Source organism: Oxyura jamaicensis, chromosome 23, assembly GCF_011077185.1.
Source record: "Oxyura jamaicensis isolate SHBP4307 breed ruddy duck chromosome 23, BPBGC_Ojam_1.0, whole genome shotgun sequence".
Classification (NCBI taxonomy): domain Eukaryota; kingdom Metazoa; phylum Chordata; class Aves; order Anseriformes; family Anatidae; genus Oxyura; species Oxyura jamaicensis.
This window is the reverse complement of record NC_048915.1, coordinates 6,720,639-6,740,706: the sequence shown is the minus strand read 5'-3', so window position 1 is coordinate 6,740,706 and position 20,068 is coordinate 6,720,639. Positions and strand designations below refer to the sequence as shown.

The 20,068-nt window shown below is 40.4% G+C and overlaps 1 protein-coding gene across 9 annotated transcripts in view; it reads right to left on the bottom strand.

The window, feature by feature from the left end:
* Nucleotides 1-9,659: 9,659 nt before the first annotated feature.
* SRRM1 (serine and arginine repetitive matrix 1) overlaps nucleotides 9,660-20,068 on the bottom strand; it is a 23,118-nt gene continuing 12,709 nt past the window's right edge. For 3 of the 9 annotated variants that reach the window (XM_035345472.1, XM_035345479.1, XM_035345480.1), the window contains 12 exons: nucleotides 20,011-20,068; nucleotides 19,494-19,613; nucleotides 17,731-18,002; nucleotides 17,506-17,586; nucleotides 17,081-17,167; nucleotides 16,341-16,485; nucleotides 15,716-15,757; nucleotides 13,930-14,034; nucleotides 13,130-13,588; nucleotides 12,030-12,216; nucleotides 11,199-11,393; nucleotides 9,660-10,987 (listed from right to left, as the gene is read on the bottom strand). The exon at nucleotides 20,011-20,068 is cut by the window's right edge and continues 146 nt beyond it. In XM_035345472.1, the coding sequence (XP_035201363.1) occupies nucleotides 10,883-10,987; nucleotides 11,199-11,393; nucleotides 12,030-12,216; nucleotides 13,130-13,588; nucleotides 13,930-14,034; nucleotides 15,716-15,757; nucleotides 16,341-16,485; nucleotides 17,081-17,167; nucleotides 17,506-17,586; nucleotides 17,731-18,002; nucleotides 19,494-19,613; nucleotides 20,011-20,068 (1,856 nt within the window). In that variant the 3' untranslated portion in view covers nucleotides 9,660-10,882. The remainder of the gene's footprint in view (nucleotides 10,988-11,198; nucleotides 11,394-12,029; nucleotides 12,217-13,129; nucleotides 13,589-13,929; nucleotides 14,035-15,715; nucleotides 15,758-16,340; nucleotides 16,486-17,080; nucleotides 17,168-17,505; nucleotides 17,587-17,730; nucleotides 18,003-19,493; nucleotides 19,614-20,010) is intronic. The other 6 variants (XM_035345473.1, XM_035345474.1, XM_035345475.1 and 3 more) reach the window with 6 other exon arrangements.

Genomic DNA, 20,068 nt, shown 5'->3' with positions numbered 1-20,068 from the left:
CCCCCCCCCCCCCCCCCCCCCCAGGCCCTGCGCAGCATCCCTCTGAGCACCAGCGCTTTCCCCTTTTAAATCTTCTGTGTCTGTCCCATCCACGGACAGCAGCACTGCCAGGTGATCTGCAGCACTTCCCAGCCACTCACAGCCATGAGGTGAGCAGTGGAACCACATTGGAGCCACACATGGCAGTGTGCAAATGTCGCTACAAAGTGGTTCAAACACAGACTGCTTTTCTACAGCCTTCCCAATTAGATGCACAAGAGGTTTCTGTGATTCAGTTTTCTCTTACTGATCTAACGTTCTGGGTATGCAAGTGAGCAATTAGCAGGGCTACATCTGCGATGTCATTTAAATTCAAATGATACCCTCATTAAAACACAGGTGTGCATTTTAAGACAATAAACCCCAATCCCCTGTTGTCAGCTGGCAGAAGTCCAACCCTCTGCACACCCCTTGTCCTGTGCTGGGCTGCCTGCAGGGCCCTTGCCACGTGGGTAGACAGATTTAGGGCTCCCTGGGCATTTTGGCAGAAACCCTGTTTTGGAAGGGAAGGTCCCTGCTGCATTCACCCAATGCCACACCATCTGCCCAGGCATTATCCTATTAATCCAGTCATAACATCAGAAGACTTCTCGCTTTGCATCAGTGGACACAACCTGGGGGGAAAATCCATGTGCACAGCTACTCGGGCTCCAGCACAGCAGGGCAGCTCCCTGTCTGTAGCACGGCAAACCCGAGCAAGGTTTGGTTACACCCAGATCCCCAGTTTCCATGTAACTCCCCCCTACAGGAACTGGTTAGCCTGGGACTCCCCAACCCACCAGGGACCTCCAGGGGGTTATTTCACAAGCAAGCCCACCCCCAGACAGGGCAGGGCACCACACTAGTCCTCAGCCCCATGCCTGAGATCCAACACAGGGCACATCGTGGCAGGGGCCGCTGCTGCTGGTGCTAGGGAACTCTGCTCCTTGTGTGTTGCATCCTCGACATCTCCATCAACGTCGACCGGGTGGTGCCGAGGCCACCACTGGGCGCTGTCAGGGTGCGGGGGCAGCGCGGAGCACAGTGGCCACGCGGGAGGAGCTGCAGCAGGGGCTGGAGCCGCCTTGGCTCTGCAGGCAAATCCCTGCTGCAATCAGCCCAGATAAACCAGTGCTACTGGTTGCATGCAAACTGCCTTGGTTCCTCCTGAAAACCATGGAGGCCCACATGGTACCAGGCCAGGATCTGGCCATCTGCTCATCCAGCTAGGACACCAGTGTCCAGCACCGGCAGGAGCTGAGAGGACAAACCATGGTCCCCAAGCCCCCAGCACAGCCCATGCACCACGTGCATCACTGGAAAATCGGCTGCAATCGCAAAGCACGTTGGGCTCCTCTAGGGGGAAAAGTTACTGCAGACAAATCAGGTTGACATGGACAGGGACTTCAGAGCATTTTTAGTTCCTCTGAGGGCTTCGCTTCCAGCAACAGAAGCTAATTTTTGTTTTGACAAAATCAACTGTATGTTTGTGGCTGATGGCAGGTGGGTGCAGCACATTCATGGCAAAGCAGAGCTGTGGTGATTGCAGTGGGTGTGGAAAGGCAACAGGGGCACACGGATCTTTTATTCAGATTTGATAACCCCAAACTGTTCCAGCTTGCTCAAAAGGCTGGGGAGCTGGGGCCCCTTCCCCAGCAGAGCAGCCCAGCCGCAGGGATCACAACAGCGGCATTCAGAGCAGGGCTCCTGCCACGGCAGTGGGACGAAGGCCCCGGTGGAGCAAGCTGCAGTGCAGTGTCCTCAGCTCGGGACTGTCATCATTTCCTTTCTTCCCCAGTGAGAAATGATCAGAAAATGACACCAAGCAGCAAATTACATTAACATTTTGCTGCAGTTTCTCCAAGCTGCCATTGAGGCAGTGAAAGGCACTGAATGCTGCACTGAGTACAGGGAGGAAGGAAGCAGCAGCTGGAGAAAGGCCAAGTCCTTGTTGGCAGCAGAGCTAACCTTGAGACAAGGTGTTTTGTGCATGCAGCGTAATTTGGACAAGTGATGAAGCAAAGCTTTGTAGCTGGAGAGCAGTGCTTGCAGCTCAGGCTGAGGAGCTGCTGCAGCCCCATCAGCCATTCAGAGTAGTAAGCGGACACTGGGGTGACCGAGCTTCACAGGATGCCCTGGTTGAAGCAGTCTGAGAGCCTTCAGGAGGACGAAGCTCACTCTCAGCAGTGAGGTTTACTCTGTGGAGGCCCCGGGAACCCCCAGACCACCACCATGAGCCGCTCACCCGGCCCTGTGCCTTGCGTATGTGGAGCTGGTCTCCTCATGGGTAATTCCCAGGTCTTCCACAAAATGCATGAGTTACTCCATTTTCACATAGCTGCTTTCAGTTATCTCTGTCCTGGATAACAGTGAGGTGTCCATTTTCCTTGCCTGGGAAGAAGAGTTGAAGCTGAAAGTGGAGTCTGCTTCCTCCAGAAGCTGTGAGAACAGCTCGCTTTATCCTCGAACATAAATAATAAAAGGATTCATTCACATGTTTGTAATAGATTAAAAATAAATAAGAAAGAGCTCAATTCTGTTTTGACAATTATGCACTTAATATAATTTTCTCTTCTTGTCCCCTTGTGTTGGCACATGTGGACTTGTAGAGGTTTTAATAAGCTGGAAAGGAGCCAAACCATTTCTGTCTTCTTAAAAAAATACAATCGCAATGACAAAGGTATTTTTTCACATTGGTAGTCAAATATGCTCTTTGAGCTAAAGTCCAGCTGACATAGAGACCAATCTTTAATGGGAGCTGAAAGCCCCTTCTGGAGAGGGGAAGCATGTGGGGGCTATTTACAAAGGAGATCTGACTTTTTCATAACAACTCTGCTAGCTTCAGTCATTCATTTGAAGCAGAGAATTAGTTTTAAAACCTGAATGAGGAATCACAAAAAGCTACTGTCCCCAGCCAAATAGTCTTTTGTAATCTTCCCAGATAAAGCTGCAAGCCCAGGCAGGATCTGTCCACCAGGAACCAGGGACACTGACACCCTGCCTCTTTCAGCACACCCCAAGGTGCGGGCAGTGCCACAAAGGCAGCAGAAATGGGTGCTGCTGGGGATGGCCTGGGGTGGGACGTGGCATCAGTGCAGTTCAAGGTTGGGGAGAAAACTGGATGGAAGATCTGGCCAAGCAGATAAGTGGTGCACATGCTTCTGTAAGTCTGGCTGCACAAGGTGAAACTTCTCTCCAGGGGCCACCCCCAGTCTGATGCCAGCAACTAAAACGCCATTTATTGCAATGAATCCATAACAATTTACATGAGCTGAAGCTCTGCCCCTGGATTTAACGCACAGCTTTTGCAGAGGGACTGAACAATTCTTTCCCCTTCATTGCTTGCCCAAGATAGCACTGTTTTCCATGTTTTCTTTTAAGTAAAATGGGAAGATTCAGAGCTATCCAGGTTGGCATGCCAGGAGCATCGCCCCACGCAGCTCCCACCCCACACCCAGGGGCTGTGACTGCTCCATACCAGCCCCGCTCCTCTCCCGCAACTGGAAAGAGCAACCTGAGCAGTCAACTATCTATTAGACAACATCCTTCTCCATTTCTCTGTAAGGACCTCCTGTGCCCTGGATTTATTACCTTAATGCAGTGGCAGGATCCTCCTGGTTGCATCACGGGCCCGTATTGCTGCCGGGTGCCAGCCCCACAGCCCTCGTGGCTGCTCCACGAGGCCCTGCTCCCATCTCGCCTCCTGGCTGAGCCTCTCCTGTGCAGGAATTGTTCACAAAATGCACAGCTGCTCGGGCTGGCCTTGCACACAAAGGCAGCATTGATTTTCCAAGCAAGGGCTACCTACAGCGCTCTGCCCGAGAGGCAAACACATCCTGCGTTTGTATAGAAGGAAGGCCTCAGCTGGACCAACTTCCCTTCTGCTGTTTAACTCGTTACATCGCGTATTACATCATGGGTGGGGAAACAGACGTGGGAATTAAAAGCAGTTCCTGTTCCCCTGCACCCCCTGGCCTGAGCAGCCTCCCCCAGTCCCTGGAGACAGCTCACAGCCTAGAGGTTAAGTCCTGCTCAACCGCCTTGGGCTTTCAGTGTGCAGACCCCAAGGGATTGATCCCAGATGAGAGAAAACACCATTCTTAAGGAATCTGCCGTGATACAAACTGCAAAGATAAATGCTTTGTGACTAGAGCACCTTGCAGGAAAAGCTCAGAGTCGCCCACCTATCTGCAGCATATCTCCCAAAGCTGCTGGGGCGCTGCCAGCACTCAATGCCGGTCCCAGTTTGGGAGCCAGCAAGCTCTTTCCTGCAATGCTGATTTTTGGGTTATCCAAAACAATCTCAGCAAAAAATAGAAGCAAAACATTGCTGAACAAATGGGTGCATACAGCAGGAGGTCGCTGTCACTGTGAGTCACTGTGCTCTCTAATCCAAGTTTCACCTGGTCAAATGAGAGCGCAATGACTGACTCACCTGCCCCAGGAACCAGCCCATTATAAAATATGACACTCCCAACTAAGGAAGCATTTTGATTTTCCATAGTATTTCCCCTGCTTGGTACACTAGCTGGCCCTGTGTGATAACTGTTTGCTATTTGGACACAGCCCTTTCTCAGTTGTATAAGACATCAGCAAAATGTGTAGGAAACATACTGCAGCTCACGATATTAAGTGAAAGATTAAAAAAAAAAAAAAAAAAAAAAAAAAGTACCTTCCAACAGTACTTTTAGTTCTGCAAAGTAGTTATAATCATTCTCCCTTAAGCAACAGCTTCCAGTTCAGCAAACCCTCTAGCAGATAAGAGAAGATATAAAATTTAATTAAGTGGCCCGCTGTATACTGGGCCAGAGCTGGCACTGCTAGCCTAAACACAGAAATTACCCTAATGGATCAGGCTGTCTCCATCTAATCTACTGTCCTGTCTCCAAGAGCAGCCAGCACCAAATTTCCTAAAGCTCTGGCATGGAAGACATCATTTTCTGCTCCAGCAGGAGGCTGAGAGCTCCCCATTTTCTCTTGCTTAAGAAGGGATGTGTGGAATCAGTGTTTCTTATTAGCATGCTTGAATTAATTGAAATCACTAATTTAAATACTGATTTAAATTAGTAGACAGTAAGCATCTTTTCAAGTAATCAGTTTTATCCTATTTTGCATTTTTAGTTTCATTTTTCTTTAAGGAAAGTAACTGATATAAACGCTAGGCATGCATTTTACAGCTCTGCAGGTCTCTACTCTAAGCTTGACGCTATTTTTTGTAATTTTGATACACCATACCTGTATGCTTGTAAGCACTTACAATTTACATACATACTTTTAGACTTTGTTAAATACCTCCTTCCACCCCCCCCCCCCTCAGTATTTTGCCAAATTGCATTTAGATGAAAGTTAATCAGAACAAAATGTGAACTTTTTTTTCCAGTTGTTTTGCTATGTCCAATGATTTTCACAGACATTTTCCTCTTCAAAAGCTGAAAAACCAAACAATTCCCAATTGTGGACAAGCTCAGTCTGCATGCTGCTTCACTGCCTCAAATTGAATACATTTAACAGTACTTAAAACAGCTCTGGTAAAGTTCTGTATACTTTCTATATTTTTATTCTGAAAAATGTTTATGACTTTGCTGCATGTATGTATGCATCAGTGTTTTTCGTTGTTATCAACAGGCAATGCTTTAGTGAACAGGGCAAGTGAGCCCAGTGAGCCCAGCAACACAAATTGAGTCCTTTTCACATTGTGAAGAGACCCTAAAGACTACTTCACAATTTTGTTAAAAAACTTTTCTTGCACCAAAACACCCAGGTCTTTGGGTATTTGGGTCTGACATGTTCCACATCAACAATGACCCCAGGTAAGGCTTCACACCTTTCTCCTGGTGTCCTTTTCTGGAAGTTTCTGCGCTGAGTAAAGTTTAATAGATAACTACATTAGACTTTAACTGATACAATTTTAATCGGTTATTCCTCTTGAAGAATGTTGAAATCCAGTTTTGATTTAAATGCAAGACACCAGTCACAGAGGCGTCTTTTTCTCTTCCCCCATCCCTGGCACAGCCCTGCCCTTCCTGCTCTCAGCCCCACCTGGCGAGAGGCACTCGCAAGTGCATCCTCTCCTAGCAAAGCCTGGCCAGTGGTAACAGCTTTTATTTCCGTCCGTTCATTTAAGGGTAACAGAAGAGGCATAGCCCTGCGATAACTGCAGCTTGCATTTAAGCAAAACAAATCCTTTAAAGGTAAAAGTGCACAGCTCCCCCGAGCTGAATCCCTAGTTTTGTATCTTCAGCTGCTGCACAACACAGCATGCACACACACAGCAGCTGAGTTACCTACAGAGCTCTCCACTTGCATTAGCTTCCTCCAGCCAACCCTGTAATACAGACAAATGTGTTAATAATGTCTGCAGTAAATAGACTGAGGACCACCTCTCTAAACAAAGATCATCTGTGGTTCTACTACTTTAAGGCCATTGAAACAAGACCTCACCCTTAGACATTTTCCATGCACAGAACTGGGCATATGAGGAACTCTGTCCACGTATTTGCATGTTGATTGCCAGAGGTAATCTAAGCAACAAAGGAATTAAATAAAACATCACAAGTGGACCATAAGGCTTTTAAGCATGATGAATGGTAGCTCAGCTTCACTTTTACTGGAAAACAATATTACTAAGTCAGAACTAAACCTGAACAAGAGAAAACAAGTTGAGCTGCTTATTTCAACCAGAATATACCTTGAAACAAAGACTGTGCTCTAAGTTAAACAGTTTATGTACCTTATGCATTCAAGAATGTAATACAGGAGGAATACGCGACACGCGTGATGTACTGCTGCTGTCTGATTTCTGAGACAAAGAACTCAGACAAAAGTCAGTTACAGGACTACTCCAGCCACTGGGGCAGGGAACAGTGTCTTCTTGCTTCATTCTGTAGCAAAATGGACTCAAACATATGAACTCTTCAAACTAGTTCTAGGAGAGCTGAAGCAGTAAGGTCAAAAGCCAAACAATTGAATCTGGAAATATACAATTGCCTACTGTTTTTAGATTTGAGAATCTTTTTAATATTAAAACAATATACTACTTTCAGTGTAACTTATTACAGTGACTGAGACCTGACCAAGAGGGAAAAAAATAATTCCATTGTAAAGTTCTGTGAATGACAGGCAAACTAAAAAGGTACAGCAGTAAAACCAAGCTGCCCTCCAGTAAAGTGAAAGAAGCTGCAAGGTAACACTAAAAAGTGGCAGATCCCCTTTGCCTGCCAAAGTCCGTACTACAGTTTTGGATGGAGATTGATGAGTGAACCAAGTATTACTGTCAATGCTGGATACGAGTCAAGGTTTTATAAGCAAATGATCCTATGCTAAACGATGTTACCACACTCAGCAGCTGAACTTAAACTCCACAGAAACTCAGTTTAATGCCCTACTGAAAGCTACTCTTTCAATAGCACTTTACATATGAAAACATTCATATTAGTAGGTTTAGTGTTTGTGGAATGCAATCAGCAGTGTGCAAAAACACGTGTTATTTAAGCTGCTAGAAGTTAGTGCACCTTATGTCATAGCCTACACTAGCCAGTTCTCCAGCTCTGAGCCTCTGCTTGGGAGATAAATTACTCAGACAACATGCAGCTGAACAAGCTTTGACATGCAAAATTTTAGTTATGACTCTAAGCGCTGAACTCTGCTTCACAAACCAGAACTGCTTCTGTACTGAACATTAAGGGAATTCATAAATTAGTGCGAGTGTAAAACTCCTGGTGAAGCTCAGGGAGCTGGCCCATGAAGAACTCACTAGGCAAAATTCCAAAGTCATGTTAAGTGGAAAAATTTAATAGTTTAACAGTGAGTTTCTATAAACTATTGCACACACCCTTGCTATTGTTGCATCTGTTGACGTTACAAACACATCTTTCTTTACTATGAACTATAGATAGTGAACTATAGATAGTGAACTGCCAGTGACTCATTTTATCCTTATGTTTACTTATGTGGACTCATTTGCATCTAAATTATTAAAGTCCAATTAAACTTGATTTTTTTTGGCATATAGTTGTTGCAGCAAGTCAGTTGTATAAACCCACTTATCTGTCATTTCAGGAAGGTAGCCTTGATTAACAAGAACACATACAGCATTAGCAGATTCAGAATAAAAAGAACAAGTATGATTCATGCACTAGGGATTCTGCCACATCGTACAAGGCATCCTACATGGTTACCTTGTGAACTACAATAGCTGACTACAAAAAGAATTAAGGAACAGAGATAGAAGATTAACCAAGATGACTATGGCAAACAGATCAGACAGGTTTGTCTTGGGATAATGTGATCTCAATTACAGACAATCAAGAGAGGAATTCAATGATAAGTCAACAGTTCACCACTACAAAATTCCCCAGTAGAATACATACACAAACACTAAAGGTTATTATCCTTTAGTGATTTTGTACTAAAACAAAATATCTGTACAATAGGTATTCAGAACAGCAAGAGATGGTGTAGTCACTCACAAGATGACAAGGGCGCTTGCTATCACTTGTCTAGTATTTGAATGTAATGTGATATACAGCTAAGTAGGAAGGAATCTAAGTATTATGCTAAATTCTATTTAGAAGTGAAATTCTTGAAAAGTGTATTAATTCCTCTTTTCAAACAAATTCTTTATGGATAGACACAAAAAAAAAAGAGAAGGGGACACCTAAGAATTGAAACTCCAAAGAGGAAAAGGTGGGGGGAACACCCAAGACTTGGGAAGTTCTTGCATTGCTTCATCGTTTGTCCAAAATCAATAGTGAAGTCCTTTATCAAAAAGTGAGTCCTGGAGGCAGGAGATGAAAAATGGGTATAAGGAAAGTTAAGCTCTCAGAGACTCAGATACAGAATATTTTTAAAGAGCTTCTCTTACTCCAAAGATTAAAAGGTGCAGAGGTCAAAAATCCATATGAAATTAAGATGGAAATTGTAAAGAACAGAATGTTAACTCCTTGTGAAAACTGCACACATACAGTCTCTTAAGACTGAATTTCAGAATCATTTGTGCTGCAAACAAACACAACAGAAAAAAAAAAGCAATGACATTAGCACAATACATTGTTAGGTTTTGTAGTTTCATAGCACCAAATTGACTCTGATGTATTTTTCTAAATATGTTTGTCCAGTAAATTCTTGGAATTTATTATACACATATAATAACAGATGACACTCAACACTGGAGCATTGATGTACTAAGTTTACAAGCACTGTAGCATTCAATGTATACTAGGCTAAGAAACAAAAAAGATTCAGCATATAAGCAAATGAAGAAAGAAGCAACTTTCAAAGATAACCCTTGCATCTGGTATCTACATAATACCAGTTTTATTTTAAAACCCTACACAATGTCAAGTAAGAAGACTAATCAAATATCTACACTTAATTGTGGATACAACATCTACTTCAGACAAAGAACAAAATTTTCAAAAGCTCGTATGTTTCAGAGGAGCCTTAGATTCTAGGATTGGCTTGATATCGAAACCAGAGCTTGAATTTTTAAATAAATTTGACAGCAGCAATCTACCAAGTTTCAAAAATGACTATACAAGATAGTGAGCAACCAGAATTCTTTAGATGATCATTCAAACCAGTGATTACATGAAGACAATTAATTAACTAAATTTATGCAACTTGACATTTAAGAGTCATGATTTTTTGCAATACTTTTGAAACATTCTACTTCCTATGACAAGCAGTTTTCACTGACAAACTTTTTTTGTGTGCGTGCTTATTTTTAGACATTACCATCCTAACAGAGTGCTGACCAGGTAAGACTGATGTTCTTGCAAAACAAGAGTAAAACAATCTAGACACATTAGGAGCACCACTGAATTATCAAAGGGATATTTCTATCTATAGGACAGTTAAAAACGAAGGTCCTGATCTTTCAAAAGCCAACATACTGCATCAAATATTTTTTCTTATTTGTGTATTTGTTAACCCTGTACAAAAGAAAGCTGATTAGCAAATATAAGTGTTCATATAAAAATAGCCAACATCTGTTTAAATTTAGAAATTTATTTTGTTTAATCCACAAGCTTTATATAGCTTTAGTTAAAAAAACAAAAACAAAAAACAGTGAAAACATGACAATATCCAAAGTTCAGGTTCCTCAAACTTTCAAAGACCACATCTCTGAAAGTTGCTTATACCATTCAGAAGAACCGCAACGAGACAAGATTTATGAATGGGGCAACGACATCTCACAAAATTATGTAACTGAAGGAATTTTTCTGGGACTGCTGATCATGGAAACTGCCCTTTAAAAAAAGAACATAAAAATACAAATGAAATTCCAGTGTTCCAAATCAACATGTTACATCAATATAAACCCACAGTGTCCTGGTAAACAACATGCTTTCATTTATGTACCACTCTAAATTGCTATTCTTGATTTGCGTTAATGGAGACTGTACAGGCAACAGTAGAAAGCATTAAAATGTATGTACTTCCTTGGTAATTCTGCAGTGGTTTTATTTCTGGGCAAGCTTACAAACCACAAAGGTTAGTAGCATAATGTAAGTGGATACAAAAGAAGTCAAATGAGACCCTCACAAATTATTCTAAAGGCTTTGTTGAATTTCAAAGAAACTAGGGAATTGACGGTCATGTTTAAAACCTTCAAAACAAATTCCTACTGCTTCTAAGAAGTCTCACTCTAAATGAAATAATGTTGACTGTCAATGAAAGAATGTCACTAGTACACTGTGGACACCTTTTGTAATGTAAATCCATGCCCTTTGTACATGGTGAACCTCAACCTAGCAATTATTACAACAAATGTTATATTCTAAAGCTCAAACACATTTAGCAATTTGAAATTGAATTCTGAGTACAAACCAAATAAAATGTACATTATATCAAAGGATTCAGCCTAAGATGGTGGTGACACTTGCGCCTTCCTCATTGACCTCAGTGCTTTCTCTCTCAGGTGTTTTTCTAGGTCATCGAGGTTGTCTTCTGGTTCACTTTCTGTCTCCTTGAAACAAAGATAAAACATTTCTTCAAATACTGAAAGCCAAGCTGGGCTGCAGCCCTCCCGCTATTGTAAATCATCAATTAAAGTCATGAAAGTTGCATTTTTGGAATAAGATTGATATTTGCTATCAGAGCACTGTGTACATTCATCTCCTTCTCTACCTATTTTCTTACACTGGACTCTGAAACAGTCATATCTATTAAATTCTTACCTTTTTGGGTTCTGTCTCTGCTTCCTGTTCTTCCTGCACTGAGGTGGTATCTGCTGCAGCCACAGCAGCAGCAGCTGTAGCTGCTGCTGCTTTTTCCTTCTTATGTTTTTTGTGTTTCTTGTGCTTCTTATCCTTTTTATGCTTCTTATCCTTCTTTTTCTTCTTCTTCTTTCCACCCCCTTCTTGGTCTGAATTCTGTAACAAACCATTCAACAGGCATTACAACTCATTTCCAAGACTTAAAAATTCAGTTAGAACAAACCCACACCCATACTGAGAATTCAGATGGACTGTGCAACTTCCAAAACTCAGTGAAGTTGAGACTGCCTTCAGAACTTGGGGAAAGTCATATGCCAATGAACTGACAGTAGCAATCCCAGAAGACAGATAACATAAAACACTCTTCTACCAAAGAAATGCAATGTCCCTAGGAAACATTCACAGAACAGGTAAGAATTCTAAATTATCTGTTCTTTCTTATTATGAATATAGTTTGCAAATAACACTGCCATGCATAATTCTGACCACCTCACTTTGTAGGCCATGAAACTAATTACAAGTGAAGCAATACTTAAGTAATTCCAGTAACTTCACGAAATGAGAAAGTATTTTGTTTCAAAAATTATAACAGCACTTTTTTCAGACTCAGAAATGTTAAGCTTGAAATGTTTGTGTTTTGATGTAAGAATTTTAACTCCAAAAAAATCACTCCAAGGCTATTTTTCGTTTTGCCATGTGAATAAGCTTAGAGCTGTTCAGCCATTAAGTCTTTATGAAAATAACTTGCGATATAAAAGCAATACTGTTTGGGGGTTATTAGCAAAGAAATACCCTTGCAGGTGATGGGCTCTGAGTTGGACTTTTAGCCTTTTTTGCAGGTGACCAGTTTGCAGAAGGGGAACGAGATCGAGCAGGAGATGGAGGTCCTTGATGTTTTTTTGGAGCTGGTTCAGGTGATCCTGATGCAGATCGCGATGAAGACACCCGTCTTGCAGATCGTGGACTTGGCGTGGAAGCCCTTGAAAACAGGAAAGCCACGCTTAGATTCTAGCGTTAGAAATATGACATGAAAAAAGGAAGTAAAAATTACAGAAAGTCAAATGAACATTTGTATTTTTAAGTTGGTTAAGCAGCCACTTAAATTAGTTACTGTGCTGGCATATGTTACAAAGGGCAAAATGATCTCATACCATTGTGTATCCATTACGCAAAAGGATATTGCAACTTGATAGCTTGTTAAACAATAATGCTATTGTTGTTCAAGAACGATTGCTCCCTTTCTTTTTCTGATATGACTAATTTATAACCTCATTAGAATTCAAGAGAATGCTATATGCAATGCTATTTTATCATCCAATGAAGGAAGAGTGCAAACCTTTTTGTTCAGCTATGTTTTCTTGCTGAAAGAGTAAGCCAGCACCAACCTTTTGACAATCTGCTCATAACAGTAACATCACACTAAAAACTGATAAAATTTTAAGTATTTATCTTCCATAACCACATGGGAAATGATTTATGAACTAATTAAAAGTATCAGTTCTATTCTGTTTTATTTAAAAGCTAACTGCAAAGTTCACTTTGCAAAGCTAGGAAAAAAGTTTGTAAGTTCTTTTTATCTGCTCACTCCCAGTAAGTTGTTAGGCTACTAAAAAGACCCCTCAGACTCTAGATCCTCTGTAATGCTTCTCCCCACACCGCACATAAGGTTGGAAACACTGATTAAAATAAACTTCAGAAAAATCACATACAGGTTGGTTCTATGAAAGCCAACAGAGCCCTCACTACTTGAGTGACCTCAAGATACATGAGAACCATTTTCATGTGATCCCCTAGCTATTCTCATTGTATTATTAAATATATATATATATATATACATATATATATATTTTAAAATCAAACTACCACCAACAAATAAGACTGATTTTTTTTACTTTGTCTTCTTAGGTTCTGGTGTTCTTGACACCCTCCTGATGGGTCTAGTGCTTGGAGATGGAGACTGTCTTCTCTGCGGTGAAGCTGAAGCTCCCCTTCGCAGTGGTGGTGGGCTTGCAGAGGTATGAGAAGCTCTAGGTCTTGGTGAAGGTGAATGCCTTTTGTTTTGTGGTGGAGAACGTGCTTCGCGATTAGACCTACAGGGAGGAGAACCCTTCCTGTGCTTGGAAGATATTGAAGGTGAACGCCTTTTAGCAGCTGGAGAGCTCCTTTGTTTTGGTGGTGGTGAATGGGAGACTCTGCGTTTTGACTGTGGAGACGGTGATGCTCGTCGTTTAGAGGGAGGAGGAGAAGCTGTTCTTCTCTTAGGAGGTGGAGAAGGAGAGTATCGTCTCTGTATTGGTGGAGAGTATCTCCTTGGTGAAGGTGAGCGTCTACGTGGGGGTGGTGATGGAGACCTAGAAAGAAAACAGATGTTCAGGTGCCACACAGCCATGTGAATTAGTTTCAAATGATTACATGATCATTCTTCTGAAATTCTTCAAAACTTTATTAAATTAAGACTTTTTGGAAAAATCAACTTAATAGATGTTATTCAGTACCTGGTAACGGCAATCAAACTGTATCCAGACCACATGCCTACCATAGAAAATCTCGGCAGCAAAACTACATTCCCCTTAGTAAAGCTGTGAATCAAAGAACGGGTTTCCTGTATTCTGGCATTTACTTTTACACACCATAGTTGCCAAGTCAACAAAACAAGAAACAATCATTTCACAACAAAAATGCAATATAGTACCTTCGGCGAGGCAATGAAGGTGACCGTCGCCGCCTAGGAGGAGGGGCAGGCGATGGAGAGCGCCGTCGCCTGGCTGGTGGAGGTGATGGACTTCTCCTCCTCCTACTAAGGAGATAAAGGGATTACTCAGAAAAATTGCAACTGAGCTGTGAGATTTAAAAAAAAATTATGCTTTCAGTATACAATAGCATCTTGCTCGTGTACTTCTAATTCTAGTAGAACCACTAATGGGGAAAATGTATATATATAAGTGATTCTACAGAGTGACATAATAGATTTTCATTGTAATTTTCAGACCCTACAACACCACTGACAAGAATTTCACATTCTGCTTAACCTGATCTATTTGCACCCTGCAACCAAAGAGGAAGCCCCACTCTCTTATCTTCTTCTCCTGAAAGCTCCTTTCTGCCACCTTCCTTAGGTTGAATCTAGTGATCATGAAATGAAGTCAGACAAGCTTACTGATTCAAGAACAACAACTCTCAATCATCACACAGTAATATGACTGCTAGATATCAGGGAGGAACTGGGAATGCTTTCAGCAAGAGTCTGAAGTTGGATCAATTTAAAGTGTGAAATTTGAAAACAGCTTTTATCTACACATCTGAAATCCAAAATAACTTATTCCTTGAAATGCTAAGAATAACTAATCAGAGTTGTTGCAAAATTGAAGCTATCTAGATTCAAGTTATCACAAAATAAGCCATTTTCTGCTCTGCAAGATAAGGTTTAAAACAGACTTCCAGAGAAGTTTCAATAATGCTTGTACTTTCCTGAAGTTACAAAGGGAGGAAAACTAGCATTTTGTAAAGAAAAAACATTATTCCTTGGCTGTTGTTCTCCAAGGCAATGAATTACACTTTTTATAGGTAAGAGTTTGCTCCAAAACACATTCTTCTATGATCCAGAAAAAAAACAGCCTCTGAATGTCATGGTTGCCCTAATTAATATGTTTAAGCATTTACATAATAAGCAATAGGTGAATTTAGTATAATGCAAGTTTTATGCAAAGTTTAAGATTTTTGAATTCCAATCTGTTTTACATACAATTGTTTCATAAATGACAAGATACATGATTAGAATGGACTACATTGGTAGAAGCAGTCACACAAGCTCATATCATTATGTATGCTGCAACCGTATTCTAGCCAGGTCTTAATTCACAGATTGCTCACATGGGTGATTATATCAGATTAATAAACCGATCATACACTGAGGTTCCAACGTTCCAAGATCAACACATACCAAACAATTCCACAAATAGAAGAGTTAATAATACTGCCTACATAAGAAAGTAAGTGTTAGCTATTAGAATACAACTGCTAGCTCCAAACACCTTATGGATGGGAAGAATGAGAGTACTGAAAACACAAATTAAGTGTGACCCAGAACATCAAGATCTTTATCCCCTTTTGCAAGTCCATGGAAGTAATATGTAGGACAAGTCGTATTAGTCGTAATATGAAGGGCAAGTATTCAGTTATTTTCAGGCATCAACGAGAACATTAGTGTTATTAGCTGTTACAGGCTTATTAGAATTATCAAGTAGTCTCTCTTTCAGGAGATAGTATAGGTGCTTCTTTTGTTTAGTCTTTTTTTCCCTGCCAGTGAAACGGTCCCCAATACAAACCAACAAGGAACAGATCAGACTGAATTTCTTTCACCTTACTGCTTTGAGTGTGCAAATCCAAGGGGCAGAAGTACTTGTCCATGACAAAATAAGTAAGAGCCTAAATTACTTTTGATATGCAAATCCTGTTTAACAGATTAATTTCTAACCAACCTTTTCATCACTGGTGATTGCCACCTCTTTTCCATCTGCATCCTGATAGCAGTGGAGGAAAAACAAAACAAAACATCTAACTGCCATGTATTTGAGGCAAAAATGAGCAAGTTCAAATAAACTTCAGGGTAATTCTCAACAAACGTTCAGAAGAGGAATGCAATCTTGAAGCAGACCAAAGGTCCACCTAATCCAGCATCCCGTTTTTGACGGGCAGTGAGTGGAAGATACTTCAAGGAAATAGAATAAAAAGCAGTGCATATTAAAAAAAAAAAAAAAAAAAAAGTAAAATTTATCTTTGTGATTTCCAAAGGCTAGCAATTTTAAGAGAATTCCATTAACTTTTCCACAAGTTTAGTTCATAGCAGGGGCTTTTAATAAAGCGTTTACAGGCCAGAACACAATCACATCACTATAGAGGAAGCTTGCTAGAACCAGCATTGAGATCCTCATTTTCTTTTGACAGTTACTTTGGAGAAAAAGGATTATCTGCTTGCACAATTTTGGGCTAAATGGGCACAACAACTCTTTTGGGTAGTTGCCAACAGTTGCATAGCAGATAAACACAACATTAAACAGTTATTAAAAAAAGGTATCAGTTATGCCCAGCTTAAGAAGAAATTACCGAGGGGAGGATTCCTTCTGTCGTTTTCGTGGAGATGGTGATGGACTGCGTGAATGTGAATGGCGTCGGCGTCTACCAACTTCCCCATTCTTCACATTGGATCTTTTAGGTCTTTCCTCTTCAGATGAAGATGAGGAGCCAGAATCTATAAATGTAGAAGAATTATTCTCTGGAATATGGTTCTCATGACACTCATTACACAGTTACTGATATGGTTATACTGCTGTTTACACTAACTTCCACTCCTGCAAAACAAGAAGCCTCTGTTGAGAAGCAATTCAACTACAAACATTAGTTGAAGTGATAAATAAATCCATCAGAGTTGGGTAATAAAATTTGCAGCAACTGTCCACATCACATTTTTCTTCTTTTAAGTTACCTGGCTAGTTAAATCAACTGCTGTTATATATAGAAACAAAGTGGACAAAAACCTACACCAAGTCCAGGTTATCTTACTGACCTCAAGCAAACAGAAGTCCAAATTAACAGAAAATAGCCTAATGCATCAATAGATTAAGTAAACTGTAGTATGATTCTATGATAGTAAACAATATTTGTGTGTGATGGTAAGAGTTTAGAAGTGCAACTTTTAAAGATGTAAATTCATAATGGTACATACGATAACCGTTTAAAAAATTAACTTAATTATTGCTCACACTACTTTCACAAAGAATAAAAGTACTTGATTATGAGTGGTAAATAGGTACAACCCAATTTTAGGAAATGTACATTATCCATACCAGATGAAGACTGTTGATTTTGCCTTCTGTATTGACGCCTCTGTTGCACAGAATCTGCTGCAGCCATTTTACCTCCTTTATCTTCTTCTGAAAATATACATTCAGACAAAAAAATAAAATACAAATTTGTCTTATTGAGGCAGAAGTAATTAAGTACAGTAGATCAAGCATTTATTTATTTTAAATTAACTTTCCTCATCTTAAGGTTCTATTGAGTCTGGAGTATTCTTTGGCTAAGCTTTTTCCAAGAAAGCTCAGATGAAAGACCCTAGGCAGTATGAGTGATTATTTTTATGCTTCTGAAAAAAATCTTTCTTTCAATGCCAGTTTATCAATAGGGTTTGGCACTTTACTAGTACCTTTTATTGTCATACACCTGATTAAAAACCCCACCCAAAACCAGTGGTGAAAAGTGAGAACCATACCCGATTCAGACAGCTCAGCTTTCCTTGGTTTTGGTGCTGGTGAAGGAGATTCTCTTTTTTCAGTACTCTTATGTTTGGGTGCTAAAGGACAGAAGTCAAATAACTTTGCTGTAACTTTTTTTTTTTTAATATCTGTGCATGCTTTTCTGTTCTCACAAACTGTTAAATACCATCTTTGAGAAAATGAAAGCACAAAAAGATTAAAGTGCTGAAAAAATTTGTTACCTGACGCTCTGCCAGGTGAAACAGAGCCACGGCTTTTTCTTGAACGATTTGACTGCTGAGGCGTTGGAGATCTACGTGGTTTTGGAGGTGGACTTGCTGGTGGAGATGGTCTGTGCCTCCGCCTAGGAGGGCTTGCAGAAGGAGACATCCTACGTGTTTTACGAGGAGGACTGGATACAGTTCTTTTAGGTGGTTTCTTTGGTGGTGATCGGGAACGTGAGGAGGAGGAAGAGGAGCTACTACCAGATAAAGATGCTGATGACCGTCTTCTCCTGCAAATCAAATATAACATTAGACAATGACTAGTCAGCTTAGGAAATGTTTCAGCAGGAACACAGAATTGCATTTGTTTGCAAGCACATAGAGAGCCACATACAACAGCACTTCCAAAACATGGTGGACAGCCTTCAACATATAGCTTGTAGAAGAGATTAACAATTCATCTTTCAGTTACCTTTAAACTACAGTGAACAAAAAAAATTGTTAGTGTTACCTTTACTTGCTTTCTGTCAATCTACGGACTACAACTAAGCTTTTCTCCTGGGTACAATTAGTTTTCTTTGGACTTTCTAACTTTTGGATGGTTAAGAGAATTCTCCGTGTTAGCACATGTGATTTAAACTTCAAAACAGATCTATTTAAGAGTTTAGTGGGCAAGTATGCTAAAAAGTTTTTATACCAGGAAGAAAAAAATTCAGACAGCTTAACAATTCTGAATCAGTATATTCCTCCTTATGTTTTAGACTTTCAAATTTACTTTGCAATTTTAAAAAGGTAGGGCCTCTAGAATTCTGCGGCAAAATTTGTGGCAAGTTCTGTTGTAATTGTGTACCTGCAGAATCCACCTTTGGCTGCAGAATTCCTGAGAACCTGGAAAAAAGAAACCCTACCTTGAGTGAGATAAACATTTGCTGAAAGGGAGCTCTTGTACATCTTGAAACATATATATTTGATACTTTTCACAGTTCTCATAGTAACTGTGTGAAATGAGCATCTTTACAAACTCAAAAAAGTACTTATCACCTTGTCATGAACAAAAAAAGGAAGAATTGTTCCTTCTTAAAAAGGAAGAACTGTTGTACACAGGAAGCATCACTAATTCTCTTTCTACGATGAAAATAGGAATCTATTCTCTTCCTATGAAGAGGAAGATCTATTTTGACATTACCCTAAGTATACAATTCTCTGCAGTACAACTCGGAGCTTTCCTACTAAAAAAATTGCTTGTGCCATCAAAAATATAAACTTCAACACTAAAGAGCCAATCTGAAAATATTTTTATTTACTGATGCAAAAGAACATGAAGAAATACATTTCAAGTCAAAGTTTAATTTTGACCTTAACTTTATGTGATGGAAAAGTGACTCGTAATAAAAAAATCCCTAAAAGTAAAATTCATAGTAAATTGTTCAACATTTTCCCTCAAGTGGGGAAAAAAACAGTTACAAAAGATGTCATGTCTGTCTATGCTGGGAGCTACCCAGAGCTATTTCAAGGAAGTTTTGAAGTTGCTAATTTTCAAAGAAGTGGAATTCTCAGCAATAATTTGATTTTAGAAGAAATCATCCCACAGCAACTAGAGTGCCCCCCCATACTTATGAAATATGACATGGCAGTTTTTACATCACTCAAATTATATCTTACAGTATTGAGTTAAGATGAACAAGGTGATTTTGATAACATTGAGTTTTCAGGAATGACCGTCATTACATTCTAAATCTAAGTATAACATTTTCAGGTGTCTCAAAGAAAGGGAATCTTACCTCCTCACTGGCGATCTGCTTCTTCTGTGTCTGGGTGGGAGAGGCATTCGCCTCGGAGGACTCCTCCTCCTTGGAGATGGTCGTCGTCTTGGGCTTGGTCGCCTTCTAGGAGAGTAAGACCTGTCACAATCAGAAATTAAAATGAAAAGCAACTACCTAATTTTCAGATTTGAGGAAATTTAGCCTCAGGGAATTGATTGTAAAGTTGCAAAATCTTCATTAAACCTACCTGCTAAAAGGCTACACAATTCCCACTACCAAATGCCACACTCAGCATTAAGTACCCCGTTCTTTCCCCAGTCAGTGCAAGTCCCTATATGAATCTTCTCATGAACTGATATGAAGAAAACTCCTGAACATGCTTATTTACTGAATGTGTCATTTTCATTTGGCCTAAAACACTCACAGCTCAACATCATTAAAAACTTCATTACCTTGACTGAGAACATTACATTAAATGGCAACTTCATAAGAATCAGTTCCCAATCTCTGCAATCAAGCTAAATTGAAGCCCTACCTTGACCGTGATCTATGACGCCTTCTTGGTCGAGAATGAGATGGAGAACGGGATCGAG